At 32.0% G+C, this 24,864-nt stretch overlaps 1 protein-coding gene across 11 annotated transcripts in view; it reads right to left on the reverse strand.

Moving 5' to 3' along the window:
* Window positions 1-1,692: 1,692 nt before the first annotated feature.
* Window positions 1,693-24,864, reverse strand: part of LOC148612278 (protocadherin Fat 4-like) — a 50,372-nt gene continuing 27,200 nt past the window's right edge. For 9 of the 11 annotated variants that reach the window (XM_088593557.1, XM_088593558.1, XM_088593563.1 and 6 more), the window contains 18 exons: window positions 23,947-24,502; window positions 23,334-23,523; window positions 22,482-22,591; window positions 21,997-22,146; window positions 20,583-20,679; window positions 18,950-19,249; window positions 18,280-18,431; window positions 16,309-16,486; window positions 14,563-14,792; window positions 13,882-14,079; window positions 12,311-12,425; window positions 11,509-11,636; window positions 10,917-11,050; window positions 9,410-9,589; window positions 8,574-8,760; window positions 4,092-4,117; window positions 3,151-3,207; window positions 1,693-2,633 (listed from right to left, as the gene is read on the reverse strand). In XM_088593557.1, the coding sequence (XP_088449683.1) occupies window positions 2,522-2,633; window positions 3,151-3,207; window positions 4,092-4,117; window positions 8,574-8,760; window positions 9,410-9,589; window positions 10,917-11,050; window positions 11,509-11,636; window positions 12,311-12,425; window positions 13,882-14,079; window positions 14,563-14,792; window positions 16,309-16,486; window positions 18,280-18,431; window positions 18,950-19,249; window positions 20,583-20,679; window positions 21,997-22,146; window positions 22,482-22,591; window positions 23,334-23,523; window positions 23,947-24,502 (3,100 nt within the window). In that variant the 3' untranslated portion in view covers window positions 1,693-2,521. Of the gene's footprint in view, window positions 2,634-3,150; window positions 3,208-4,091; window positions 4,118-6,888; window positions 6,924-8,573; window positions 8,761-9,409; window positions 9,590-10,916; window positions 11,051-11,508; window positions 11,637-12,310; window positions 12,426-13,881; window positions 14,080-14,562; window positions 14,793-16,308; window positions 16,487-18,279; window positions 18,432-18,949; window positions 19,250-20,582; window positions 20,680-21,996; window positions 22,147-22,481; window positions 22,592-23,333; window positions 23,524-23,946; window positions 24,503-24,864 lie in introns of all 11 variants that reach the window. The other 2 variants (XM_088593565.1, XM_088593564.1) reach the window with 2 other exon arrangements.

Consider the following 24,864-nt stretch of genomic DNA (forward strand, 5'->3'; position numbering starts at 1 on the left):
GTATTTGTGAGTGTACAAACGTCAATTATTACAAAATTTGTGCCTATACTGACTTATTAAATAATACTCCTAGTTGACCAGTCGAGTAAAGTGAAATCTTAATGTAGAACGAACATGGCGCTACCTGTTATATATATGAGGTCCATTTTTTGGTGCAGTTTTCGGCCTAATCTTTTTTACAGGGTCCAAAAGACCAAGCCCGGACAGCCCTGAAATATGGGCCCCATCTCTTATCCGTTTTTTTTTTATCCTACACCACTGAATGAAATGGAATCTTTAAATCTTTCACAGAATGGTTACTTCGTCTTCCAATTGTTCATCTCCTATTTTGGTATTTTGATCAGAATCAAATTGAGGGTTTCACTAAGCAAAACATATATTTCGTCATTTCTGAATATGAGGACAACGGGTCTTTTTCCTATCAAATATTCCCTCTTAATCACATAATGGAAGAAACTTTCACATAATAATAATTATTGACTTTTTATTTCAGATTTTATCCTGATCAAAATCGGGGTTTCACATGGTAAGATACGGACTTTTTCACATCTGAATATGGGAGACTAGGTGGTATCTCTTATTTGTCACCCTCCTAGACAACTGAAGAATGAGATTGTATGAAATCCTCAAAGAATCTTAATCACACAATCTCACTGTGCACAATTTCTATTTAGATTTCGATCCGAATCAATTTTGTGGTCAAAAGATACAATTCCCATGCAGTGCGTTAACTGGACCATATCACAACCTACTTGACTGTTTTATTATGTATATACCCAAATAAAGTTTTTAGAAGGGTACTGGAAAGAACTTATTTGTTTGTGTCATTCTTAAAAAACTTATAGCATTTCAAAGCAAAGGTTATTTTTAGTGCTAGCTATGGTGGACATTTCCAAAATGTATACCAACTTACTTGTTACGTTTCTAGTACCAAATAATCAAATGATTGATTAATCGAACATGCGCTGTTTTGTATAGGACTAATAGTCTATGTCGGATTTTTGTTCACAGTCTTTAGGTATTTACTCTATATTACGTCGTTCATGGCAGTGAAACAGCAATTTTGATGCGACTTGGCCAATAATCAAACCCTAGACCTCCTGACGAACACACCACCAAAATAAAACTCGGAGAACAAGAATGACACAGTTCTTCATTTATTTCTATTAAAGTCAATATACATATATATGACACCATAGCTTGCAGATTCATTTTCTAATTACACAGATTCGACATGATATATGAAATTCGGTGAACCCGATCCATATTTTAAGTTTGCAGTAGTGTTCATTTATACTTAAGTAGCACATGCAAGATATGATTCATGGCTGGAAAACATGCATATTTTTGTCTTTAATAGCTTGTACGAAATGTTATAGTAAACGGAGAGTAACATGTGACTTTTCATATAAAGCAACTTAATTAAAAAATAACAACCTTTTTCTTGGGGGGGGGAGTGTTTGGAAATTGCATGATTCTTACAAAGACTACTACTGCAGTTTTTTGTTTGTATATTGTTTGAATTAATGTGTTATTTATGGTGTTCTGTCTGTTTTCTTGGTCTAGTCATTGTTTAAGTTTTATGAATGTTTTTTCCTCGTTCAAACCGTGCTTTTTTGCGCCTTTAATCGTTATATATTGTCGTTATATCGAAGATAGCATCAACAACTGACATATACAACCGAGTAAAAATAAATTCATAAATAGTTTATTTCAATTAAAGTAACAAAAATGCCGTCAGGTTTACACTAAGGATTTTTGATTTACAAATCGAAGACTACTCATGGTTATTTATATATTTACACTTAAATTCAGCTAGTATACAGGCTTGAAATGTTGTTCTCTATGAGGTATAATGATGAATGAAATGTACATATATACATGTTTGTCTCAAAACTGATAACGACAAAGGTATAAATTAACAACAACTGACTGTGAATTTTGTTCAATTATATTCTAAATCATTTGAAAAAACATTTTAACTACCAATGATCCTGCTGCCGTTACTGATATATATACTGCGTGAAAGTTCAATATGAATTAATACTAGATGTAAATTTATAAGTAAAAGAAAGAAACGAGTGTTTATTTCAGTTTCACTATAACAAATTTTGTAAAGACCAAAAAGCTTTTATGAAATGACTCGGTACTTGTTTAATAGTATAATAATTATTAATTTAGACTTTCAACATTGTGATATGCAGGTTAAGTGTCAGTTAACATAAATAACCATATATATTCTGGTTCCCGGAACTACGTTCCAGGTATTAGCTACTAGCAATACACTCTCACGAGTATATGTGTAACATACTGAATATTGCGGTCGGGAACCAGTGTAAACCATATAGAGCTCGGTCGTGTCAGTCTATTATTCAACAGAGTAAAATAAAAATGAATAATATTTTTAAAAAAATGAAAAGAATCAAACTGAATGTTACAATGTTTGCAATGTTTATAGTGACAATGTATAAAAATGACAAATGACATTTTTGACGCCACTAAAAGAGAATTCAAGTTTTTATCATGATGTTAGATAATTTGGATTAAATGAATATGCTGCAGGGGGCATATGTCTACGTCGCTCTTCTGGTGTATAATCCGGGGATTCTTCAATGTCTGACATTCTGAACGGACTAAAATAGAAAACAAAGCATGGAATAGAACATTCAGCATATATGTCAAAGAAATAAACAAGAATAAATAAAAACACGTGTAGACATGTCAAGACAAATGGAGTTGCACATGTGGCAATCTACGGATCTTTATAAGTAATAATCGACTAAAATTACTGTGTGCAACTCAGAAACGGAAAACCCACTCTTCATTTGAAACATATAACCCGTAAGTTCAATAATCTGCCATTGGAGTCCAACACATAAATATATTTCTTCGTGTAAATCTACATAGATGACAAAACCTTCCATTAATCTTTCATCAAAATCCCTTGAATGCTTCAGAAGGAGTTGCGCCTACAAAGTTTAAATATGTAAAAACTTAACTTGTATTATCCCCTTCAGAGTCCTCCAACAGTAACCATATTTCTTCATGCACATTTACATATGATTCCTAACCCTCCTATAAAATTTCTTTAAATTTCTTGAGCAGTTAAGGAGGAGTTGTTCCAACGTGTGCTTATGTGTTTAAGATTACCACTTAATTATTTCACTTTGGAGTACTCCGACAGTTACTTCATTCCTCCATGCAGATCTACAAATAATGCTTAACGTTCCTACAAACGTTCATCGAAATCTTAGCTTACAGAAAATGTACACAGACGGACAAACAGAAGGACAGACGGAACGATTACTATATATTCCCCCAGTTGTATAAGCATGGGATACAAAGAAATTTAATTCAGACGGAGGACATTTTTTTGAAAGAAAGCTTCAATACAACTAAATGAAAGTTTCTTTGCAAACTTTATTAATCCATATGGTAATTTTCTTCAAAGAGCTAACCAGCAGCTACTTTCAATATTTTATCATTTAATGTGAAAACTGCAAAAACTGATATACTTTTCGTCTAATTTGTCTGCCAATAGGTTTATTCAAACTTCAAAAATGAAAGGAGTATTCAATTGCTAACATTCGATTATGCACAACTAGAAGTTTTTTACAAATTAGCCATAATTAGTCACTACATTTTTTTTCATTAAAAGATGTCCTTAACACCAGGTTTTCTCATTTAAGATTGAAAAATCTCAGATATCCTTAAGTCATATATAATAGTCCTCTCAGCAGACGCTCGTTAGAGAACGTTTAAATCTTACCCTCGGTAGTCTAAGATTTCCATTTTTTGCGCTCGTACAGTTGCTTGGTTCTTAATATATTCTACGGTTTAAGGCAGTAGACCAAGGGTAAGGGACATAACTCATGAAATCAGTTATATGTTTGTGTTATATTCAATTTCACCAAAGCCTCTCAAGCTTTCGTTTGAAGCAGAATAAAATTAATCCAAGTTAATTAGATGCTTTCATAAGATTGATGTAAAATGCTGAATACAAACGTTCCAATGAGGTTTAAGAGTTGTGTCCCTTACCCTAGATCTACCTCCTTAACTTATACCTTTCCATATATAAAATCGATACTCACCTAGTTTCACCAGTATTTTCCTCAATCTGAAAATGAAAACAAAATGTACGATTATAATCATACAAAAGAATCATTGCCAATAGTCTAAGGTAGATATTACACTTAAATATTGGATAATATTGAAAATTATCACGCACACAGTATAAATAGCATCCGATAAACCTCGTTTTTTTTGCCAGCAAACTTTAGCTTACAATCAATAATTATAATTACAATAAATATTACTTATTATTCGCCATCGCTACATGTTGCTACATAGAATTATCAAATCAAAATTGATTAGTCTTTAACCAATCAGGAAACATGAATGATAGTGCCGATAATTTGAACTGAGAAAAAATTACCCATTCGTGTAATGGTGATTTCATGTTTAACGAACCAAAAAGCAAAAACTAAAGTCTTTAGAAAGCAAAAATCTACCTGAAAGTTTTATGTGCTTAAAGTAGCATTGTATTTGTTTACTGTTCTCAAGTGTAGTTTATCTTCAGTAAACTTTTCAAGCGCCTACTTTAGTATAGTTTACAGTGAAAAAAAAACAATTTAAACAATCGTTAACTATGGTTTACATGCGCTAAATAGAAGTGTTTTTGTCTCAAGGGTAACTTAGTTAATCAAATTTGTATGCAATGGTCGATTCGATTCTCTAATTTCATATGCAATACATCACTACCGTTAAATCTATTCTAAAACATTTTTTATAACCGACGTTGAAAATTGTGCAATTATCAAAAATGAATCAGTTAAATGTATTTGTTTGTAAGAATCAGGCAAAATGGTAAAATAAGAAACATGCATATGAAAACTCCACCGATGTGACAATGTAATATCACTCAAGGATGCTTTCTCTATGTAAAACATCATTATTTGATCTCTGTATCATTGGATTTGCTCGGAAATTTCCAAAAGAATGTTAGAAAATTTGTATTTTTTTTGACAGAGTTATCTGCCCTTGAAATGTTCATTTTTCGGTGCATTTCAATGAAATTACGGTTCAATACACCAACATGAAACTATCAAAATGGTGTTCTTTATACCATATGTTTCACCCACTGCCCGATTCTTTCAAAGACTAACACTTAATAATAGGAAAAAATACATGTAGTGGCAAAGAATACCAAAGTGTCAGCAGTTTGGATAATTCAAATACATCAAACATTTAAAAAAAACATGCCCTAAACGTGAACATAATCATCTTAGACTATCAGCATACACAATGGAACCAACGGAAAAAAAAGATTACAAATAAAAACATAATTGTAAAAAATAAAAAACTTAATCTATAAAAATATTCATTTGATAAAAAAAGTTTTCAAAAAATAATGTGTGTTACAGAGAAGAATACGAAAAGCATAGGTACATTAAGGCATAAGTACAAAAAACCGAAGCAAAACTGTAAGTATAAAATATTTAAGGAATCAAGCTCTAAACAACGCTCGTGTCCTTTTCGAAATGCCATAATACTATTTATATATATATATAGTATTTGACATTCGGACGTTGCGTAATATCACTCTCTTTTTGCCCGACATTGCAAGTGCAAGATTCCTTTTTCTTAGAGCAATGCCTACAGCGTCTACAGGGGATTGCGAACGTCAGATAGTGTTCGGCACTTGAGAGTGAACTAGCAATACATTGAATATACTAGAATGAAGGCATCTAAATGGTTAACAGATGGCAGCCATTTCAGCAAATTTCTTACGTTCAAAAAATTTTAAATTGATTTCTTTTCGTGCAAAATAGGCATATCAAAAGGACAATAATGCAACAAATTTTTACGGAATATTTTTTTAATTGAATCGAGTACATTTATTCTAACAAACTATCTTTGTACCCTTTTAGTGAATTGCTTAAAAGAAAATATCTTATAACTTTTAAGAAAAGACTGAAATTAACCAAGAATAGGTTTGATGAATATGTCAAAGAGACAGCAACCCCATCGCGATGAAAATGTCAACCTAGGGCCACCCAGTTGACTTCCATGAGCGAAGAGGAAATATTCACAAGGCAGTGCAGACAGCAGCTGGATCTAAAACATCATTATAAGAAAAAAATGCCCCATAAGATTAAGTAACAAAAAAAATCAACTAAATACGAAAACGAAACAAGACATACACAAGCCGAAAATTCTTGACTTGAAATAGGCACAAAAAAGTGCAGTGGAGTTAGAATACTTTAGCGGGATTACAACCCCCTCCCACTTTTAAATCTGACCACTGTGGAAAAAAATGCAATGCTTTTTTTTTAATTTGAATTCCTATATACCCAGTTATTAGTAAGCTTTTTGATTTAATAGTCATGTCCCCACGAAAAAATAACTTAATACTTCAACAGATTCAACAAGGAGCATATTTTTAAAACTTGTTTGATGGAACAGGTGTAAGGTTTAAACATATTTTCTGCTGATCCGTTGAAACAACTCCCTGAACCAATTACTTAAAAGGTTAGTAGTTATTAAATTAACTGCAAAAATCCACATCAAATGTTAAAGAAAAATTTGTTTGCTAAAAGGATATTGTAGTGCTGGTATCAAAGAGATGAGATAAATTATTTCGCTTTTAATTGATTTTTTCTATACTGTTGGTAGTGTAGCATGAATAATTATCCATTGCCTATACAATTCCATATAATTATCGAATAAATTTGCGAATTTAATTTATTACCATAATTCTAATGCAAATGCAAATACTTTCCTGCGAACGGATACTTACATAACTTGTTTCGGGAAAGCTTCATGTACTCAATTTACTGAATGTCTTATATATTTCAAAGACGGAATGAACTAATTTCATATACTTACTCATGCTAACATTTCACCATTTCAGTATCACTTATCTAGAAATCAAACGCAGTCTTAAAATTTTAAATATTTTTAAAGGTCAATTTTCTTTTTATGTTTTATCATGTTAACGAACATTTCCTCAGTTAAACAAAAAGAGAAGTAAGTGTAAGTGTTTGTAAGAATCAAGCAAAATGATAAAAATCAGAAACATGCATGTCAAAACCCCTCCGACCTGACAATAAATATCACTCAAGAATGCTTTCTCTATGTACAAAGACCATTATTTGATCTCTGCATCATTGGATTTGCTCCGCTCTTTTCCAATAGCATCTTTGAAAATGAGTTATCTGCACTTGAAATGATAATTTTCAGTGCATTTCAATGTAATTGTAACTCAATAGTCCAGCATGATATGGGAAATATTGTCTTATTTCCTTGATTCTGATGGCCCAAATAGCCAAATCAAACATTCAAAATGGTGGGTTTTTTTCCATACAATGTTTTACCCACTGCCTGATTCTTACATGGACTGACACTTAAATGATTCATCTTAATTCGACAATTTTGATTTCACATTTAACAGATATGTTTTGACCACAAAGGATATACGCTATGTTATATACCTCTGTTTTACACTGATTTATTTTATTCTGAATCTAAAGGCAATGCCCGTAAAATTTACAATGGAATGATTTTCATTCCCATTTAAAATCGTCACAAAATTAGGTGTTAACAAAAATGTTACTAAATGACTCATTTTATCTTATAATGACCACTCTTTTTATTATGTGCTTATACAAAATACAATGGATTTTGAAACTGTCGGTTTAAAATAGCGGTGGTTATTTTATGTATATAATAGTATGACAAAGATGAATATCTTAGAATAGATGTGAACATAATAAGGTAAATATGTTATAAAACTACTGTGCTCAAAAGTTATATTATAATGATACTATAAGATCAACACAATTAAGAGTGCTCAAATGCATCACCCATGACGAAACGAGCTTCTGGTTTAAGTATGTTTTTAAAGAAACATTTCCCTATATACGATTATAGTATAGTTCATCAAGAAAATATGAAAAAAGCGAACAAGGTTAAAAACCACTGAAATGCAATAAAATATGTTTTAAATGTAAAATTTAGTTTTCACAGTATGTTAACCATGAATTATTACAAATCAAATAAATTGGTTTTCACTAGTAATACTGGGATTTGCCCATCGCGATTTAAGTTATTGAATTGAATGATCGAAAAGACTTTGATATATAAGTATGATTGCTAAGGTGCACATTTAAGAAGCAGTCTTTATAAAAATCAGACAGGAGGTGATTCACGTAAGTCAAAACGTTCTATTTCTTGTTCAGAAACCGTTATAGATCACATAGCCGGTCTTAATTTTTCATTTGGGGGTTGTGTATTTGAGATAAAATTATGTAAATTGTACATGAAATTGGCACTTTACAAGAGTTTTCGTCTGTGATCAAAGTGTAGTTTTCTCAAAAGTACAGATCTAAAAAGAGAAAGGACTATTGTCACATAAAAATATAGCATATGTAGACCAAAAGAACATTTACACCATGAATCACTTTACCATAGACAGTGTCTGAATTTTTATATGGACTGGTATTTAAATCTACAATAGTTTGATACAACTATGATTATATATATATACTGTTAAAACCAGAATGAAAGCTTACCCTAGTATATTCATCCTTTCCAGGATGAAAATCTAAATGAGGGGCCGGGGGATCAAACGCTTGATTAGATTGAGAATATTGTACAGTTTGTCTTCTACTGAGATCATCATATTCAGGATTCTCTGCATACTGTTTATCTCGTTTGTAGAATGGTTCTCCTCCTGACGATGGAATTGATGTTCTCCATCTAAAACAGTTAGAACACAAATCGCTTTAATGTGCTGATTTCAGGTCGTTAACTAACTGCAATAAACTCATGTTTAAATGCTCTTAAGGTTTTAAATGGATTAACTGTCCTAAAGAAATAATGAACGAGTCGTTCGCGAAGTCTTGGTAAATATATTGGCCGACTTGTAATTGTAATTTGTATTGTAAAATTGATTGTTAGTAATGACGACAAAATGCAATTTGCCTTTGAAACATGCAAACTTTTATAAAGTTAAAGTTATTCCAAGTTAATATGATCTTAATTCTACATACTCAAGTGCTACTTTATTTCGTCAGCGCTAGTTGTCTTATTGAGATGACTTACAACTAAAATTTAGCATCCCAATAAAGCTGATTCTATGCAAGTTCTACGGTCGATGCTCTATGAATTTAAAAAAAAGCACCTCAAGACTGTCGATGTAGAATAAATTAATGAAATTAAATTTGCACCTGAACTTGAAGCAATTACGCAGGGATTTGATGAAGTCCTAGTACTACTCTACTCTTATCCCAGTAATGCTTACTCTTAATTTGGAGTTTTTATTTGTGTATAAAACTATTTTAAATTCTCTTACTATCTGTCCAATGTGCTGGGCTCACCATGTAAATGGTCATGTCACTTTACTTACTTGTATAATAATACACAACAGACAATAATCGATACACATAACGCAGCTACAAGTCCGTATAACGCATTGGACCAGCTATTTCTCTCGGTTTCTAGATCTACCACCTGTTTATTGTGGTCAGACTCCTGAATGCACACGCCTGGGTTTATTCCAGTTATAACAACGCGAACATTGGCATGACTGAAATAAAAATAAAAACCTCTCTAAAATGAACCAAACAAACGGGGTTTGGTTTAAACAGATATTTCTATTATAACCGCCTGTAAATTTTTGACTGAAGTAAGTACAATCGTTTCTAAGCAAGAAATCTTGTCATTCTGGAAGGTCTTGATTTCAGAAAATAAGAGACAACTTTATTCCACCATTTCAAAAAAGGTATGCCTTAACGTTTTCATGACCTTAGATTTAACTTATCTTCACTAATCTATATCTTACATAACACAATTTAAACATTTTCATAATTATAACTATATAGTTCTTGGTAGAGATTCCTCATACCTTGTAAAAAAAATAATTCCAAATCATCTTCCAAATATACAGACAAGATGTTTCCAAACAGCTGGAATTTTTGAACGACAACATATTTGTTTAGTGTGATGGACGCATTTTTCAACAAACAAATGGTATACCATTAGGAACAAATTGTTCTCCTCTACTTGCTGACCTATTCCTACAATTTTATAAGACTGACTTATAGATGATCTGATCCGAAAGACAGAACATCGATCAGCTAGATCCTTTAATCTCAGTTTCCGTTATATAGATGACGTACTATCGTTACACAATCCTAGTTTCGGGGTCTTGATACATCGCATCTACCCCATAAAACTTGATAAAAGATACTACAGCCACTGTGAAGTCAGCTACATATCTTGACCTACACTTAGAGATCGAAGTTAAAGGAAAACTATTGACCAAAATTTAAGACAAACTTTGATAACTTTCATTCAGAATTGTCAACTTTCCTTTCATCTGTGGCAACATCCCTTTAGCACCTGCGTATGAAGTTTTCATATCACAATTCATACGTTATGCCAGAGCTTGCCGTAACTACGCAGACTTTTTGTATTGCGCTAGGAATCTTACAGTTAGGCTTCTGGAACAAGGTTATGGTCGCCATCATGAACTCGTGGATCGCTATGGTGTATTCATAGTTTTATTTTCCTCTTTCGTCTACCCCGGAATTGACTTTTTATGAACAACCCGGTGGGTGTTTCTAGAGTATGCTTACTCTACCGTTGCAGCTGGTCCATGATCCCAGTTTTTACTGTTTTGTTTGTAGAGGTTATTTTAGTTTTTTGTTACTTCGTATGTATTATTTTAGTTACTTTATGTTCTTTGTTGTGTATGTCTGTTTTCCATGTTTGGTCTTTGTCCCTGGATTACTTTCTTTTGATTTCCGCTGGAACCTTGGTTCGGTTCCATTGATTACTCTTTAAAATAAGAGTAAGATACCAATTTATTTCCAACTATACATTTCCTTTACATAAAGATTTATAAAACATACCTATACTTTGGTATAATGCCTCTGTCTTCTGCTTTTATCGTCAAATTCACAGTTACTCTATTTCCAGTTCCAATGGATGAATCGAGTAAATATTGTAAATATACAACGCCATCTTTGTCAACATTGAAAAAACCCTGCAACAAAAAAACCCTATGATATTAGAATAAGAATATATATGTCTGCTTATAAAAAATATTTTCAATTAATGATGGCAATGCGGTGTAAAACTGAAATACTTATAAAACAAGAGGGAAGACGAAGCGTTGAAAGATGAGTCTCAGTAGTTCATGGGACGCTTTTGCATGTAAATCGAAAAAGGATAAAGAAATCAAACCATGGAGCTCTCGTAACATGTCTTGTGCCAAATAATACATGAAACGCTTATCATACAATTAATACAAAAAGTACTTTTAAACGAAAAATATTTTACTAAAAAACTCGTTGTATGTGATCTCTCTACAGATGTAAAGCCATGTTCATAATTTTTTTTAATGAACTTTTTTGTCCACCAGACAAGAGCTTTGGATATGACTGACATGTGATTATTCCTTACACCTGGTTTATTTCTAGCAATGTTAAATACGAAACTTACTCTTGTATTTCCGTTAACTATAGAGTAATGAACCTCTCCCTGCACGTCTTTGTCAAGATCTGTAGCATTGACCTGAAGTATAGACTTCTCTGCTTTCGAATCCCATCTGATTTCTCCAGTGTAAGTATCTACAAACAAAAGTAACTTTAAACCTTAGCAATACCTATATTTGAGATATTTTGGACAATGTTTAATTGAAATGATTTAAGTGCAGTTTATTGATTAAAACAGTTATATGAATATAAACTTAACATTATTTTATATTTGTGTTTCGGACTATATGTGTATTTTAACCGTACGATTCATATACTTATTTTCATTGTTGAAGTAGACCAACAAGTTTAACAAGCAAAAACAATTTGTAAGGGTCCAGAAATATAAACAACCGAATTAGAAGTTTACAAATACAATTACTTAATGACAAATACTAAATAAAGTCGTTTGAAAAAAAAACATAGGTGATTTTCATTTTATATCTTGGCCAACGTCATCCGTATAATAATAAATATTTCATGTCTTGTTCAATAGTCCTGTTTTTAAAGCCCTTCTTTCATCTTTTTTCAGTGAACTACAACCCAACAGCGGCAAGTTTATTAGTTCACAAAGACTTTTATTTTAGTGAAAGTGTGCATTGATTTTAAACATTCAGTACCTTTCGTACATTGTACCAGTTTGCTTATAAATATGCAAATTTCGTGGATAGCAAGCAAATAGTAGGAATAAATGTATGTTCTAGAACACATTGATATAAATACATATAACTCTCACGTAAAGTATTCAGATCTTTTTAAATGTGACTCACTTCGATCAAATGTAGGTGTATGCTTATTTTTATCATCAAACTCGACCTTTATTATAATCCGAGCATACGATGTTGAATTAGTATCACCCTCACTATCCCATGCTGCCACAAATCCCTGCAATAATAATTGTTAAAATGTAAAAAAAAAATGATTCCGAGACAAGTGTTTAATTCTATATCCGATTACTATGTAATGCAAGGTAATGGTATTGTGTTTAATAAAGGATTCGAATTAGACGCTATCTTACATTTTGGCTTACACGTGTCATTCTGGCAAAAAGAATTTTACTGGTTATTTTATTAACTTTGTATTAAAGACGATATTCAAAATGTCACACCGTGCAATAAAAACCTTTTTCTTCTGTTTTTTTATGCTTTTTGTATTGTTTATCCTCGTATCCTCGTTATGATGTATCCATCAGCACCATGAAAACTGATTTATACAACGGGTCATAGTTTGCCTTTCCTCGTTTGTCTACCCCGGACTTGACTTTTAATGAGCAACTCGGCGGGTGTTTCTAGAAAAGCAGAGGACGCTTACCCTACCGGTGCACCTGATCCATACTCCCAGTTTTTAGTGGAGTCCGAGTTACTTATTTACTTTTGTTACTTGTATGTATGATTTTAGTTACTTTATGTTCTTTGTTGTGTGTGTCTGTTTTCCTTGTCTGGTCTTTGTCCCTGGATTGCATTCTTTTGATTACCGCTAAAACCGTGGTTCCCTTGATTACTCTTTAATTTGTTGTTTTTGTATTGTTTTGTTTCAATTGTGTTTTGTGCTTAAATTATTTACACTGCCCTTTTCACTCTATTTTCCCCTATTTGAAAATGAAGTGTTGCACCAAACACCGTCTTATTTATCAAACATTGCTTTCTGCTCTATTTGTTAATATTAAACCATTCGCTTCAAATAGACAGTGATAGTTACTCTGATGTAAGTTAATTCAACTAAAACGGATTGCTTTGTAGCAATTGTAATTTTTTTAAGCAATATTGGTAAGAAAGAAAAAAAGTCTAATTTTCTTTAAAAATTCACCCATATCCTGATGAAGATTGATTTTTATAAAAGTATGTACTCCTAATTAACAAAAGTTAATTAATGTTCAAAATTAACTATCGAAGGAGAAGATATCACTAAGATTGCACTAAGATGGACACCTGACGGGAAGCAAAAAAGAGGACGCCCAAGAGACATGGCGAAGGATGGTCGAACAGGAGATGAAAGATATAAGGAAGACCTGGATGGAAATAGAGAAGAAAGCACAAAATAGACAGCTGTAGCGTCGGCTGGGTGAGGCCTTATGTGCTGATGGGCGCGAAGAGGATATATACACTACCGAAAAATACTTTTAGCTGACCCTGCTGTATAAATAAAAGATGAGAGCGAGTGCCTGATCTAAGTTTCGAAAAAAAATGGATAAAAGTGATGTGCCATTAAAAATCAATATTACGAGAATAAATATAGTGAATATATCAAAAAGACAACAACTCAACTGGGAGATAAACTGTAAGGTCAAGGCTTCAACGGAAGGCTACAACTGACCGTAAAACAATATGTAACATCGACTTACCTCGATTTTAGCATCCTGTGTGAAGGTCAATGTGGTGTTTCCGTGCTTAGTTAATTCCCCTGTCTCTTGGTTTATGTGCACTACATCAGTTTTAAGGTTATCACCAGCTTGCGTTAAGTTTATTGAATAAAAGGTTTTAGGATTGACATCGGGATCTTCAGCATGTACTTTTCCAAAAACGTATCCGTCAGGTGCATTCTATAAAAGACAAAAGCTCTCCATTTAAAGAAGCAAAGAAAACATCATTGATAAAAACATTAAAAATATAAATAAATGATTTTTATTTGACTTTCGTAAATCCTGTTAGGTTAAGAAGAAAATAGTTTTGATGCCAACATTGACTCTTGCACTTAGTTTAACTTTTATTCTTAATTTCTTAATTTGAATTTTGCATTAAAGTAACATCAGTAAAATATAAGTTAAGGTATTTCATAGTAAGAAATATTCGATACATGTATTCGTTTACACGTATGTGGAAAACGTTTTAATAAATATTTGTCATAATCGGAACTGTGTCATCTACAAAAGAGAAACTGACTTCCATCAACGCCTTTTTAAACCGTATAGTTTGCTCGGTTGTATATGTTTGACAGCTGCATGGTTTACTTTGTTACAGAATTCAATGAATTCGAAATTTAAAAGATACTTTAAAAGTGTCTGGTTTCCATGCAGAAAACTTACCTGAGGAAATGCAAAAGATAATTCAGGATTTTTAAAGGCAGGAGTATTGTCGTTTATATCTTTTATTTCTATAACAAATCCAATATTTGAGGAATTTTTTGGTGGGTTGTCCTTATCTTGTGCTATAACGGCGAACTGTACCCTGCCATTCGTTTCTTTTTCTCTGTCCAATGTACCGTTGACGCTCTTAAATTTAATTTTCCCAGTATTTCGTTCTATGAATATATCGTCTGCAAAAGAATAAATATTAAACCAATTGGAAAATAATGCTAATCATTAAGGTAGCGAGGAGTTAAATACCAATATTAATTACCCACCATTTCGTATATATATATTTGCCAGATTTATTTTAGACTTGATCATGAATTCGGTAATTTTGTTGTTACACCTATTTCCTAGCCGGCGGTATAACGATGATGAAATAGAGTTTCCGTGATTTACTTCGAATCTAATAGGACTATTTTCTTCAGATTTTTTAATAGACACAGCCTTTTATGTTGCATGAAATGATAGTCGTGTGTTTATCACCTTTTGTACCATGACAGTGGTCTAAAGAGCTTTGATGCACGTCATAATAAAATTTGTCTTATTACATAATATTGTTTTCTCTGTACATATATTGATAATTTCCTGTTTTTTTTTTCTTAAAGATTTAAAGATTGGCATTGCATAAAAAATGAAATGTATGTGGTTTTATATGATGCATGTGACTCATATTATACCAATAAAGAGATGCACATAACCAAGAAGATGAAATCACAAAATTTACGCGTACAAAGAAACAAAAGAAAGTGAGCACCTGAACTCCACTAATACATGGAGCATGGACCAAGTGCACCACTTAGTCAAGTAAAAGACAGCAACTCAGACATATATATACATATGTCTGAAGAATATTGTAATCATTAATGAAGTTCAGATTGACAACTTCATTATAATATGCTGATGTATACTACCTGTATTCAGTTAAGAGTTTATAATAATGCAGTATCACATAGGATTTCAGTCCAGCGTTTTTTGTTTTGTTTTTTCTATTGGTTTTTTTTTTTTTTTTTTTTTTTGGTTGTTTTTTGTTTTTGAATTTCTTTCTTGTTGTTGTTAAATCGCGTATGTATAGTTAGATTACATAACTATACACAAAAAAAAACTTAAAACAGTAAAAAACAAAAACAATAAAAATATGTTTTTGACATTTGTGTTTTTCAGCAGGGAAAAGGCCCACCACCAATACATTCAATAAAGGTCCCAATAAGGCGTGTGACCCACAGTTTACATTTTTCAGTTTGAAATCAAGGCAAACTTGAAAGAAAATAAAACAACTTTAATGAAGAAAATAAAGACAAACGACAAACATACAAAACTGACTGTTAAAATTTACTTTGAAAAATGACAATAGAACACTCAGTATAATAAAATAAATAACATATAGCTTAGAGGGTGATAGAGAGGTTTGTTATCCCTTGAAAATATAGTGACAACTATTTTTTCGGGGTAACAAACTGCTCTATCACCCTCTTAGCTATATGCTATTTATATAATACCATCCTCATTATGTCTACCTTACCTACGTAGTATTCAATAACTTCGTGCTTAATACGCTGGTATACAACCAAGTGATAAAATATATTGTATACTATTATTTCACCCAATATGTACAGTATTCATCATTTCACTCAGTATTTAAGTATAACGATCAGCTCCTCAATACTAAATGAAAAGAAAATTGATATGGTGAATCTTACCAACCTCTTTTAGTATCTATGTAGTAAATACAGTCACATATCTCAACTATGCCTGATTTTCTGTCGTAAGCCACAACTTGCTCAATTAAACCATCAGGGAGTGTATTATGTTCTTGAATCTCCACAGAACCTGATTTAGTAAAAAACGGTCTAGGGTTCTCATCAGTGATGTTTATTTCCACCTGTGGGCAAGAATTGGTATATTTTTTATATCAAATTAAATATTCTCTGCAATTTGTTAGTAAATAATTGATATATGAATGAATCAAAAAGTCATCGCATTGTAAAGTTTTGTAAACATGGTAAATTTGCAGCAATAATAAAGAATGTTTGTTTTAATTGTTGATACCTACATTGTATAGAAGGGAGAAATAATAAACATATTTGTTAATCTAGTGAAAGCCTTTTATCCTTAAGTACCATTCTTTGTAAGAATCATGCAAATTCTGCAATATGTGATACACCCCCAAAAAAAAGGCTACACATTTTGATTTTTATTTTTGTTATAAAGTTGCTTTATAGGTCTATATGATAAAATGTATAATCAATCTTTACAATCTGTCTCCCCTTAGGTGATAATTTACATTGAAAATCCAATGGTTGCTACTGTATTTTAATGTCATCTACAGAGTTATCTCCCTTAGTTTTGAATTCTACAGTACATTCAAAAAGGTTCTATGAAAATCCACATGGTATTTTCGATTAACTGAAACATTGTAAACAAAATATAAAAAAAATAAGCATTCCAGGAGTATTGCAAAACAATACATTATCCCCTACCGGCTGTTTATATCACTGTCCCAAATACTACCTTGGAATATCAAGTAAAGCAGAACGAAATGTAGACTTGATCTGTAACTTATCAAGATAGACTCACACACCAAAAATCAGCTCAATATCTGCAAGCATTTAGAAAAAAGTGCGGAAAACTAAAATTTCGGTACTTTTTTCAAAGTTCAAGTACCATAACTCGGACAAAAATCAACGGAGTGGAACAAGACGTACACTTGTTCTGTAACTCATCACGGTAGACAAATATATCAAAAATTAGCTCATTATCTGCAAGCATTTAGAAAAAGTGCAGAAAACTTAAATTTCGGTATTTTTTTCAAATTCAAAAGTCATAACTGGGATAAAAACCAGCGGAACCAAACCAAACGTATACTTGATCTGTAACACGTATGGGTACACACACATTGCAAAAATCAGCTCAGTATATCTAAGCATTTACAAAAAAGTGAGAAAAACTTAAATTTCGGTATTTTTTTTTTCAAAATCAAGGGCCATAATAAAAATCAGCGGAGCAAATCGAAGTGATAACATGATAAGTTACTCATCAAGGTATATCTGCAAGATTTAGAAAAAAGTTTGAAAATTTTTTTCCGGACTGACAGACAGAGGGTGGGACGGATGGACAGACAGACGGATGGATTGTACATCTAAAGTCCCCTTTGGCTATAAAGCGGTAGGGGACTAAAATATGCTTTCAAACAATGTATCACATGTTGCATGATTCTTAGCTGGAGTGCTACTTAAAGTTTTAAATGTAAGGATAAAACGAAGTCTAATGTCAAAACAAAACAATATAATGTAAATGTATTGACGATTTTCAATTTGTTCTATACTGAAAAAAGGTCAATTGGAAAAGAAAGTTTATCTTTGAATAGAATGATATTGAGTAGATATAATTCACTGATTCCAAACATGTTTGCTGCTTTTTTTATTAATATTATCATTATTATCACTATATTGCCCTTTTTATGTTCGGAGAAGAGAATTTGGCATGGTGCAGTTATTGGGCAGGCATGACAAACTGGTGAATGGGTTATGGGTCATGTTTAATAAATATCTCAAAATATTGAGCAAATTGTAAGAATTCAAAATCATCTGACAAACCATTCATATTCTACCTACAAGTATTTTAGAGAATGTTTAAATCAATTACTAAATTACTTCTTACTCTATCGGACCGTACCTGCATGGTATCAGAAAGCAAGGGGCTTCCTTTATCTGTTGCAATAATCGTCAGTGTTATCTTGTCCTTTTCAATAGCTATTAACGGAGCATTTATCTTTAATGCACCAGTCGATGGGTTAATTGTAAAGCTGGCTGAATGTGCTGAGTTTCCTGGAAAATAGGTTCAAGAACACTTAATCTGTAAAGTGTGTATGAACAACAAAGTCAGCTATCTCAAAGTGAAAACAAAACCTTGCAGTAAACTATCGTTCCAATCTATCATCTGTGATCGATAAACTTTGAAGTATTCTAATGAGACTTAATTGATAACTTATACATTATCATAAAAACTTACCAGAAGCTCTTTTTGTATAAATATCAAACAATTGATAAACATGAAAAAGATGCAAGAGTGATTTACTTATAAAACAATTAATTTGACCGTATTCTTGAAATTGATAATACATGTACGACTGTTTGGCATAAACAAAGGTTTGAAAATCAATTAAATCCTGATGCAACAAAGTTATCCAGCAGTCTATCTACTGATGTAAATAGACATTTCAGCAGAATTTTCCGTGCGCCGCCCATATCATATGATCTGCCTGCTTTGTAAATGGAGGGTCTCTTAAGTAGTCCACTAAAAGCAAAACGAGCTATCACAGAGATTACAGAATGTTTGTTCTTACTTAAACTATATGTAATATTGCCATTTGAACCCGAATCTCTGTCAGTTGCAACAACAGTTGTGATAATAAAATCTATTTCCTCATCTCTGGGTACGTTGACATATTTTTTTTTCTTGTCAAAAACTGGTGGATTATCATTCACATCAGTTATTCTAATGTTGACTGTTGCTGTAGCAGATCGTCTAAGATTTTCGTCTTTGGCTTTATCGTTTGCTGTAATTACACATTTATTCGTGATTGGTCCATCATCATAATCCAGGGTTTGACTTGGTTTTAGCTTCAGGGAAAATTGTTCATCATCTACAAAAGATATTATTAAATATTCTTTATATATGTATATTAAATATTATTTGATTTACATAATTATAAACAGTTATGAAAATTGCATTTTTCATCTATTGTTAATATGGAAGTTATTGATAATTAGATATTGAGACCGAACAATAGGGTATGCAAGTCTCGTCGTGTGATCCCGTGATTTCAGGAGAATGGGTCTTAGACTACCATTCAAAAGCATGGAGATTTGTCATTTAGAGAACGTTGAGTTCAGTGTTAAGGGAAAACATCTTTTTGTGTAAAAAATACCAATAAAAAATGACAAATATATATTTCTAAATGATAAAGGTATTAAAAAAAACATAAAATATACGATTTTGCATTGTTATACAGCGTTTCGAATACCCGAAAGTAAACAATAAAATGCAGATCGGTCTTCGGTTTTTAATACGTTCTACATCGGAACTTTCGGCAAAGAAAATGAGACTAGAAAGAGACTTACTTACCCTACATGAACACAAATTGCGTTATGATAGAAATTAAAAATGATCTTATTTTAGTTGTCGATTCAAACACAATTTACAGCATCTTTTTTTTAAATTGTCTATATGCTTGCCTACATATTAAAAGCAACAAATATTACTGCTGGGGGATTTTTTTAATTTTCAAGAAATAGTTCGGTCGAATGTCTTGAAAAGTGAACCAACCCTTTTACACATTTTTGTATCACAGTGCTGAATAATAATTGCACTTTCGATAATATTAGATTATCCAATATTTTTTTTCAATGAGAGGGAGTTTATCCTGCTTATCTCGTCAAGCGACTTCGCGGCGAGACGAGAAGAGCATGAGAAACTCCCGCAAGTTGAAAAAAATACTAAATAATCTATTTATCGATGTTTTTCTGAAGTGCAAGGTATTTGTTTTCTTTTATATTCAGTTTCCGTTACCCAAATTAATAAGTTTTATAAGCTCTGCAAAGTTTCCTTCCGTGACTATTTTACGGTGGAGTGCTACGAGACGCCACGTATGTTGTGTATCTATCCGATAATTTTCATTACGGAATTCTAAATAAAATTGCGATTACATAAATTACATGAAAAAGTATGAAAAAAAATACCAAAAAAAGCTTAAAAAACAAACATTTGACCACAGATACATCTCATCATGCTTAACACTTTCAACCTAACGGTTTTGGCAATATATGCAAAAAAACTACTGTATGACTCCTTTGTTCTATATTTAGTAACAGTAACGGCGGCCATGTTATTTGAAGGCCAGGTGAGCTAAAAGGGGCATTCGCTTGTTTAAAGACAAGATCCTGCTCCATATATATTGTTTACATTATAGTCCATACCCTTGATACTGTTGAACCAGCAATCGTCTGATATTTTAAGCTCCACGTCTTTATTCTCCCGGTCATCTGCATCAGTCACCCTACCGATAACTATCGGCTTAAAATCAAATTAAGGCAACATAAATATGTTGTGTATGTCTAATGTGTTCTATAATTTACACATAAAATTTGTTACGTAACTTACTAATTGACATATTCATTTCTGAGTGACATACGGGTATTTTACATGTAAAATTTAAGACGGACATTTCAGTGGCAGTTTTACATGAGCAGAAGCTATACAATTCTTATGCTCTAAAGTTTAAAATCTCACTAAGTAGATAACAAAGTTCAAAATATCAGTCACCTTTTTCATATAAAATGTTGCTGTAAAAGTAATTAAATACATAAAACACACGAAAAAGTCCTATATCAAGAGTAATCTCTCTTTATTCCGTTATATTAATTATACAAAAATGCAAACATATCATTTAATAGCAAATTTGGCAACAAATAAATTTACTTATTGTGTTATGGCCTATGTCCTTTAGATCAAATCTGCATTATTTGCTTGTTGTGATTTAAGTAGGACTCCAGCTAAGGATCATACAAAATGTGATTCATGGGGATAAAAGCCTACATATTTTTATTTTTGATATTTTGTTTGAAATGTCATAGTAGACAGAAATTAACATGTGGTTTTTCATATAACCCGTGCTCTTAGGAGATAAAAATTATATAAAATGCACTGTAGACTTCAAAATTAAGGGAGATAAATCAAATAAATGGCACTCAAATACAACAGAATCTACTCGATTTTCAATGTGGATTATCTAATAATAGCAGGCAGATTTGAATAAATAATTACACATTTCATAGTATAGAGCCATAAAACAACCTAATTACAAAAATAAAAAAATATGTAGTCTTTTTTGGGGTGTATCACATTTTTCAGATTTTGCCTGATTCTTCCAAAGACAGCTACTTAATTAGCTCATGCCACGCTTCAAAACATTATCTATTGTTTTTACAGATCACTCCTTATGATGTAGTATTGTCAATGTACAGTTGTGTATCACTTCAAAAATGTAGCAGATCTAGAACTGTTAAAACCGAATACTGATTTAAGCCCATACTTGTCTAAACCAACAGTAAAAAAAGGAACAGATGTGGTGAAACGCAACAAATGCACTATCCTATAACCTGTATACGTTTTGAATTTATCAGTTTAAATGTAATTTAAACCAGGGTTAACCGAGCACCTGTATTAACTGGACATCTTATATAGTAGAAAACGGCTTTGGCATAGAAAGGTTTTACTGTAATATGTAACACAATGTCATAACTTTTAAAAACACGCATCTGGTTTTCTAAAGGTTTCAATATTTTCAAATTGTTTTTACTTGAAGCGAAAAATGTACTGTTCAAATATTACCTCAGAGTTTATTGTTGTATCCTCCGGTATGTCAATGTCATATTCATTGTTTGTGTGACCTTCAAAAACAGGATCGTTGTCATTATAATCCATTATCCTTACAACGGCACGAACAGTGGAATTCATTTGTGGCTCGTAGCGATTGAAGGCCTGAAAAGATCAATAATTAATCTTATAGGTACGTAGAAAAAGGGGCTCAAAAAAACAACAAACATAAAAAAAAAATAAACCAAACCAAACGAAACAAGATTAAAATAGTAACAAATCGAAATGGAAACTATGAAACATATCGTCTATTTTCGTTATACATGATATGTCATAAAAACAATGATATCAATGGTTTTACAACATATGACAATAGAATATCATTGGTGTACAAGTACTTTAGAACGAAAGTAAGAATTCCATTGTTTAGGGGGAAAGTGTTTAACGTTGTTCATACTCAGGTACACTGGGATAACTTCAATAAATACACGTGTACATACCGTAACTAGGAAAGTACAACTTTTCATCTTCTCGTAGTCAACATTTTCATTTAACGATACAGCCATTTTGTTTTCTGCCATAGTTGTAAGTTTAAACTTTTTTATGCAATCTGTTAAAAAATATTAGTATGATACTAAATAAAACATTCTCTCACTCATAACCAATCAAATGTTATTTAGTTTATCGGCTTCTACAGGCTTCACAGGAAAAGAGTAATTTCCTTCTTAAAAAGATTGAGAAAGATTTTTTTCTTAATGTTATAAAATGCACCACGTGAAATGCCTCAATTATCATCATGTTCAAACATGTAACGTTAAAGTCATGATCATTTTTGTCAAGTAGGTAACAGTTGTTTAACTTATATATAAGCAATTGCGAAAACTCTTCATGTATAATAAGACTTTTATGTCCCATTCTTTATAAGAATCAAGGAATGGGTGGCACATCATTTTACTCAATTTGGTATTTTGCCTCAACATTTTAATACAACTAAAAAACAAGTGAAAAGAAATTTGAATTTATCCTGTGTCGAAGAAATTTTTACCTGCTTATATAGGGAAAAGGTTCAGGAAGATTGACCTATCAATACTTCACAGACTTCAATGGTTATTTAGGGATGTTTTGTGGTATAAGTACTTGGATAATACCAATGTAAGGGTAGAGCAATTTCTGGTCAATTATTTTAACCGCTATGTCTACTAGAAAATCGTTTCATTATAAGAATTCTTAAACCGAGTTTCTGTAGTAAATCACTTTAGTTTTAAAATGAAACTTTAACTTCAACTTTCGTTTTTCTGCAAACATGTTATAATTTACATATATGATAAGGAAAAAAATACACGTTTACTAACCACCGCCATCCTCGATTTTGAAGTCTATTATTGCGTTATTTCCAATATCTGCATCACTGGCTGTTATTTCTTCAACATCTGCCGTGGCGTGTGCACCAGTGTCTAGGTGTTCACTGATTGTGTACGTGTAATCTTGGACTCTTCCAAAAACAGGTTTTTCGTCATTTTCGTCTTCAACTTCTACTCGTATCTGTATATATCAATAGGATTGTCAAGAAATATTCTTCATCAGTTTTGAGGAACAAATTTTCGAAAATTTGTATCTATGTTAAAATAACCCTTTATTTTTTTTATGTAAACTACCGAAAAGGTACCTTACAGTTATCCTAAACAGCAATTTTTTTTTATGGCGAACAAAGTGGCAAAGAACGACTTACCTAAAAATGCTGGATTGTTATAAGTTTACAAAATATATAAAATCTTCGACGATGAAGTATCCTACATGTATTTCATATTTGGTTCTTAAGATTAATACGATATCAAATCTGTGTATTGTACCGGTATTGATGCATTGTTAATTTAACACATTTTTGTAAATGAATTCATCATCGTCATAGTTAATTAGAGAAATGCTGTTTGAATGACGTAGTAGACTGATCGTCTATGTTCTTACCACAGAAAGATCACTCTGTTCTCCATTGACAGAGTTCTTCACTTTGACAACAAACTCATGGTTATCCTGAACTTCTCTGTCTAAAGTGAGCGACGAAGTAATAATTCCAGTGCTGGCATTAATTGAGAATGCAGTTACTGACACAGTATCTATAATTTCAAACAATACATTCGTCCCAGAAGGATGCAATACGTTATTTCTAATTGACCCAATTCGATTACCAATTGCATTATTTTCACTGATTGTAAATTCAAGAAGTTCTTGGTTAAACTTTACCGGCTGTGTTTGAATAGCTTGGAAATTGACATTTATATTACTCGAAGTTTGTTTTGGTGGATCTCCTTTATCTTTGACTATAACAGTAAGGGTATATTGTTGGTTTATTGGCACCATGCCTTTGTTCGTACGTATTATACCACGATCAGGATCAATATTTAGGAAGGATGCTGCTGTTCCACTCATGTTGTAAGTCACCATTCCATTTTCACCCGAATCCCTATCAGTAGCACTGACAATTTCAACGATTTGGGAAATGCTGGAGCCGCCGTTGACATACCTGGAAGTAAACATTACTTTTTGAAAATAATAAATAAGTTCCCTTTTTCTAACGAAATATAAAAAAAAAATAATTAATTTACATTTTTCTTGTTGGTTGCAGTTGTATTTGTGTGTGGTGTTATTGTTATGCAGTGGCGTACAGGGTGTGAGATTTGTTGTTGGAACAGTATGCCATATTGACAAATTTTAACAAAATAAGCCAATAATAACTTGATACTTCCCCTTTCTCTAATTTCCGAGTGTGAACTTTTGATCTATCCCAATTATAGCATCATTTTATCAAGTATAATATATGACTCAGGTTATCACAGCATTTCAATGAAAAGATAAATGCAGTGCTCTGTCAAATATATAGGTCTC

This window comes from Perna viridis, chromosome 7 (genome assembly GCF_037379345.1).
Source record: "Perna viridis isolate PV_CMFRI_1.1 ecotype Kerala chromosome 7, ASM3737934v1, whole genome shotgun sequence".
Classification (NCBI taxonomy): Eukaryota; Metazoa; Mollusca; class Bivalvia; order Mytilida; family Mytilidae; genus Perna; species Perna viridis.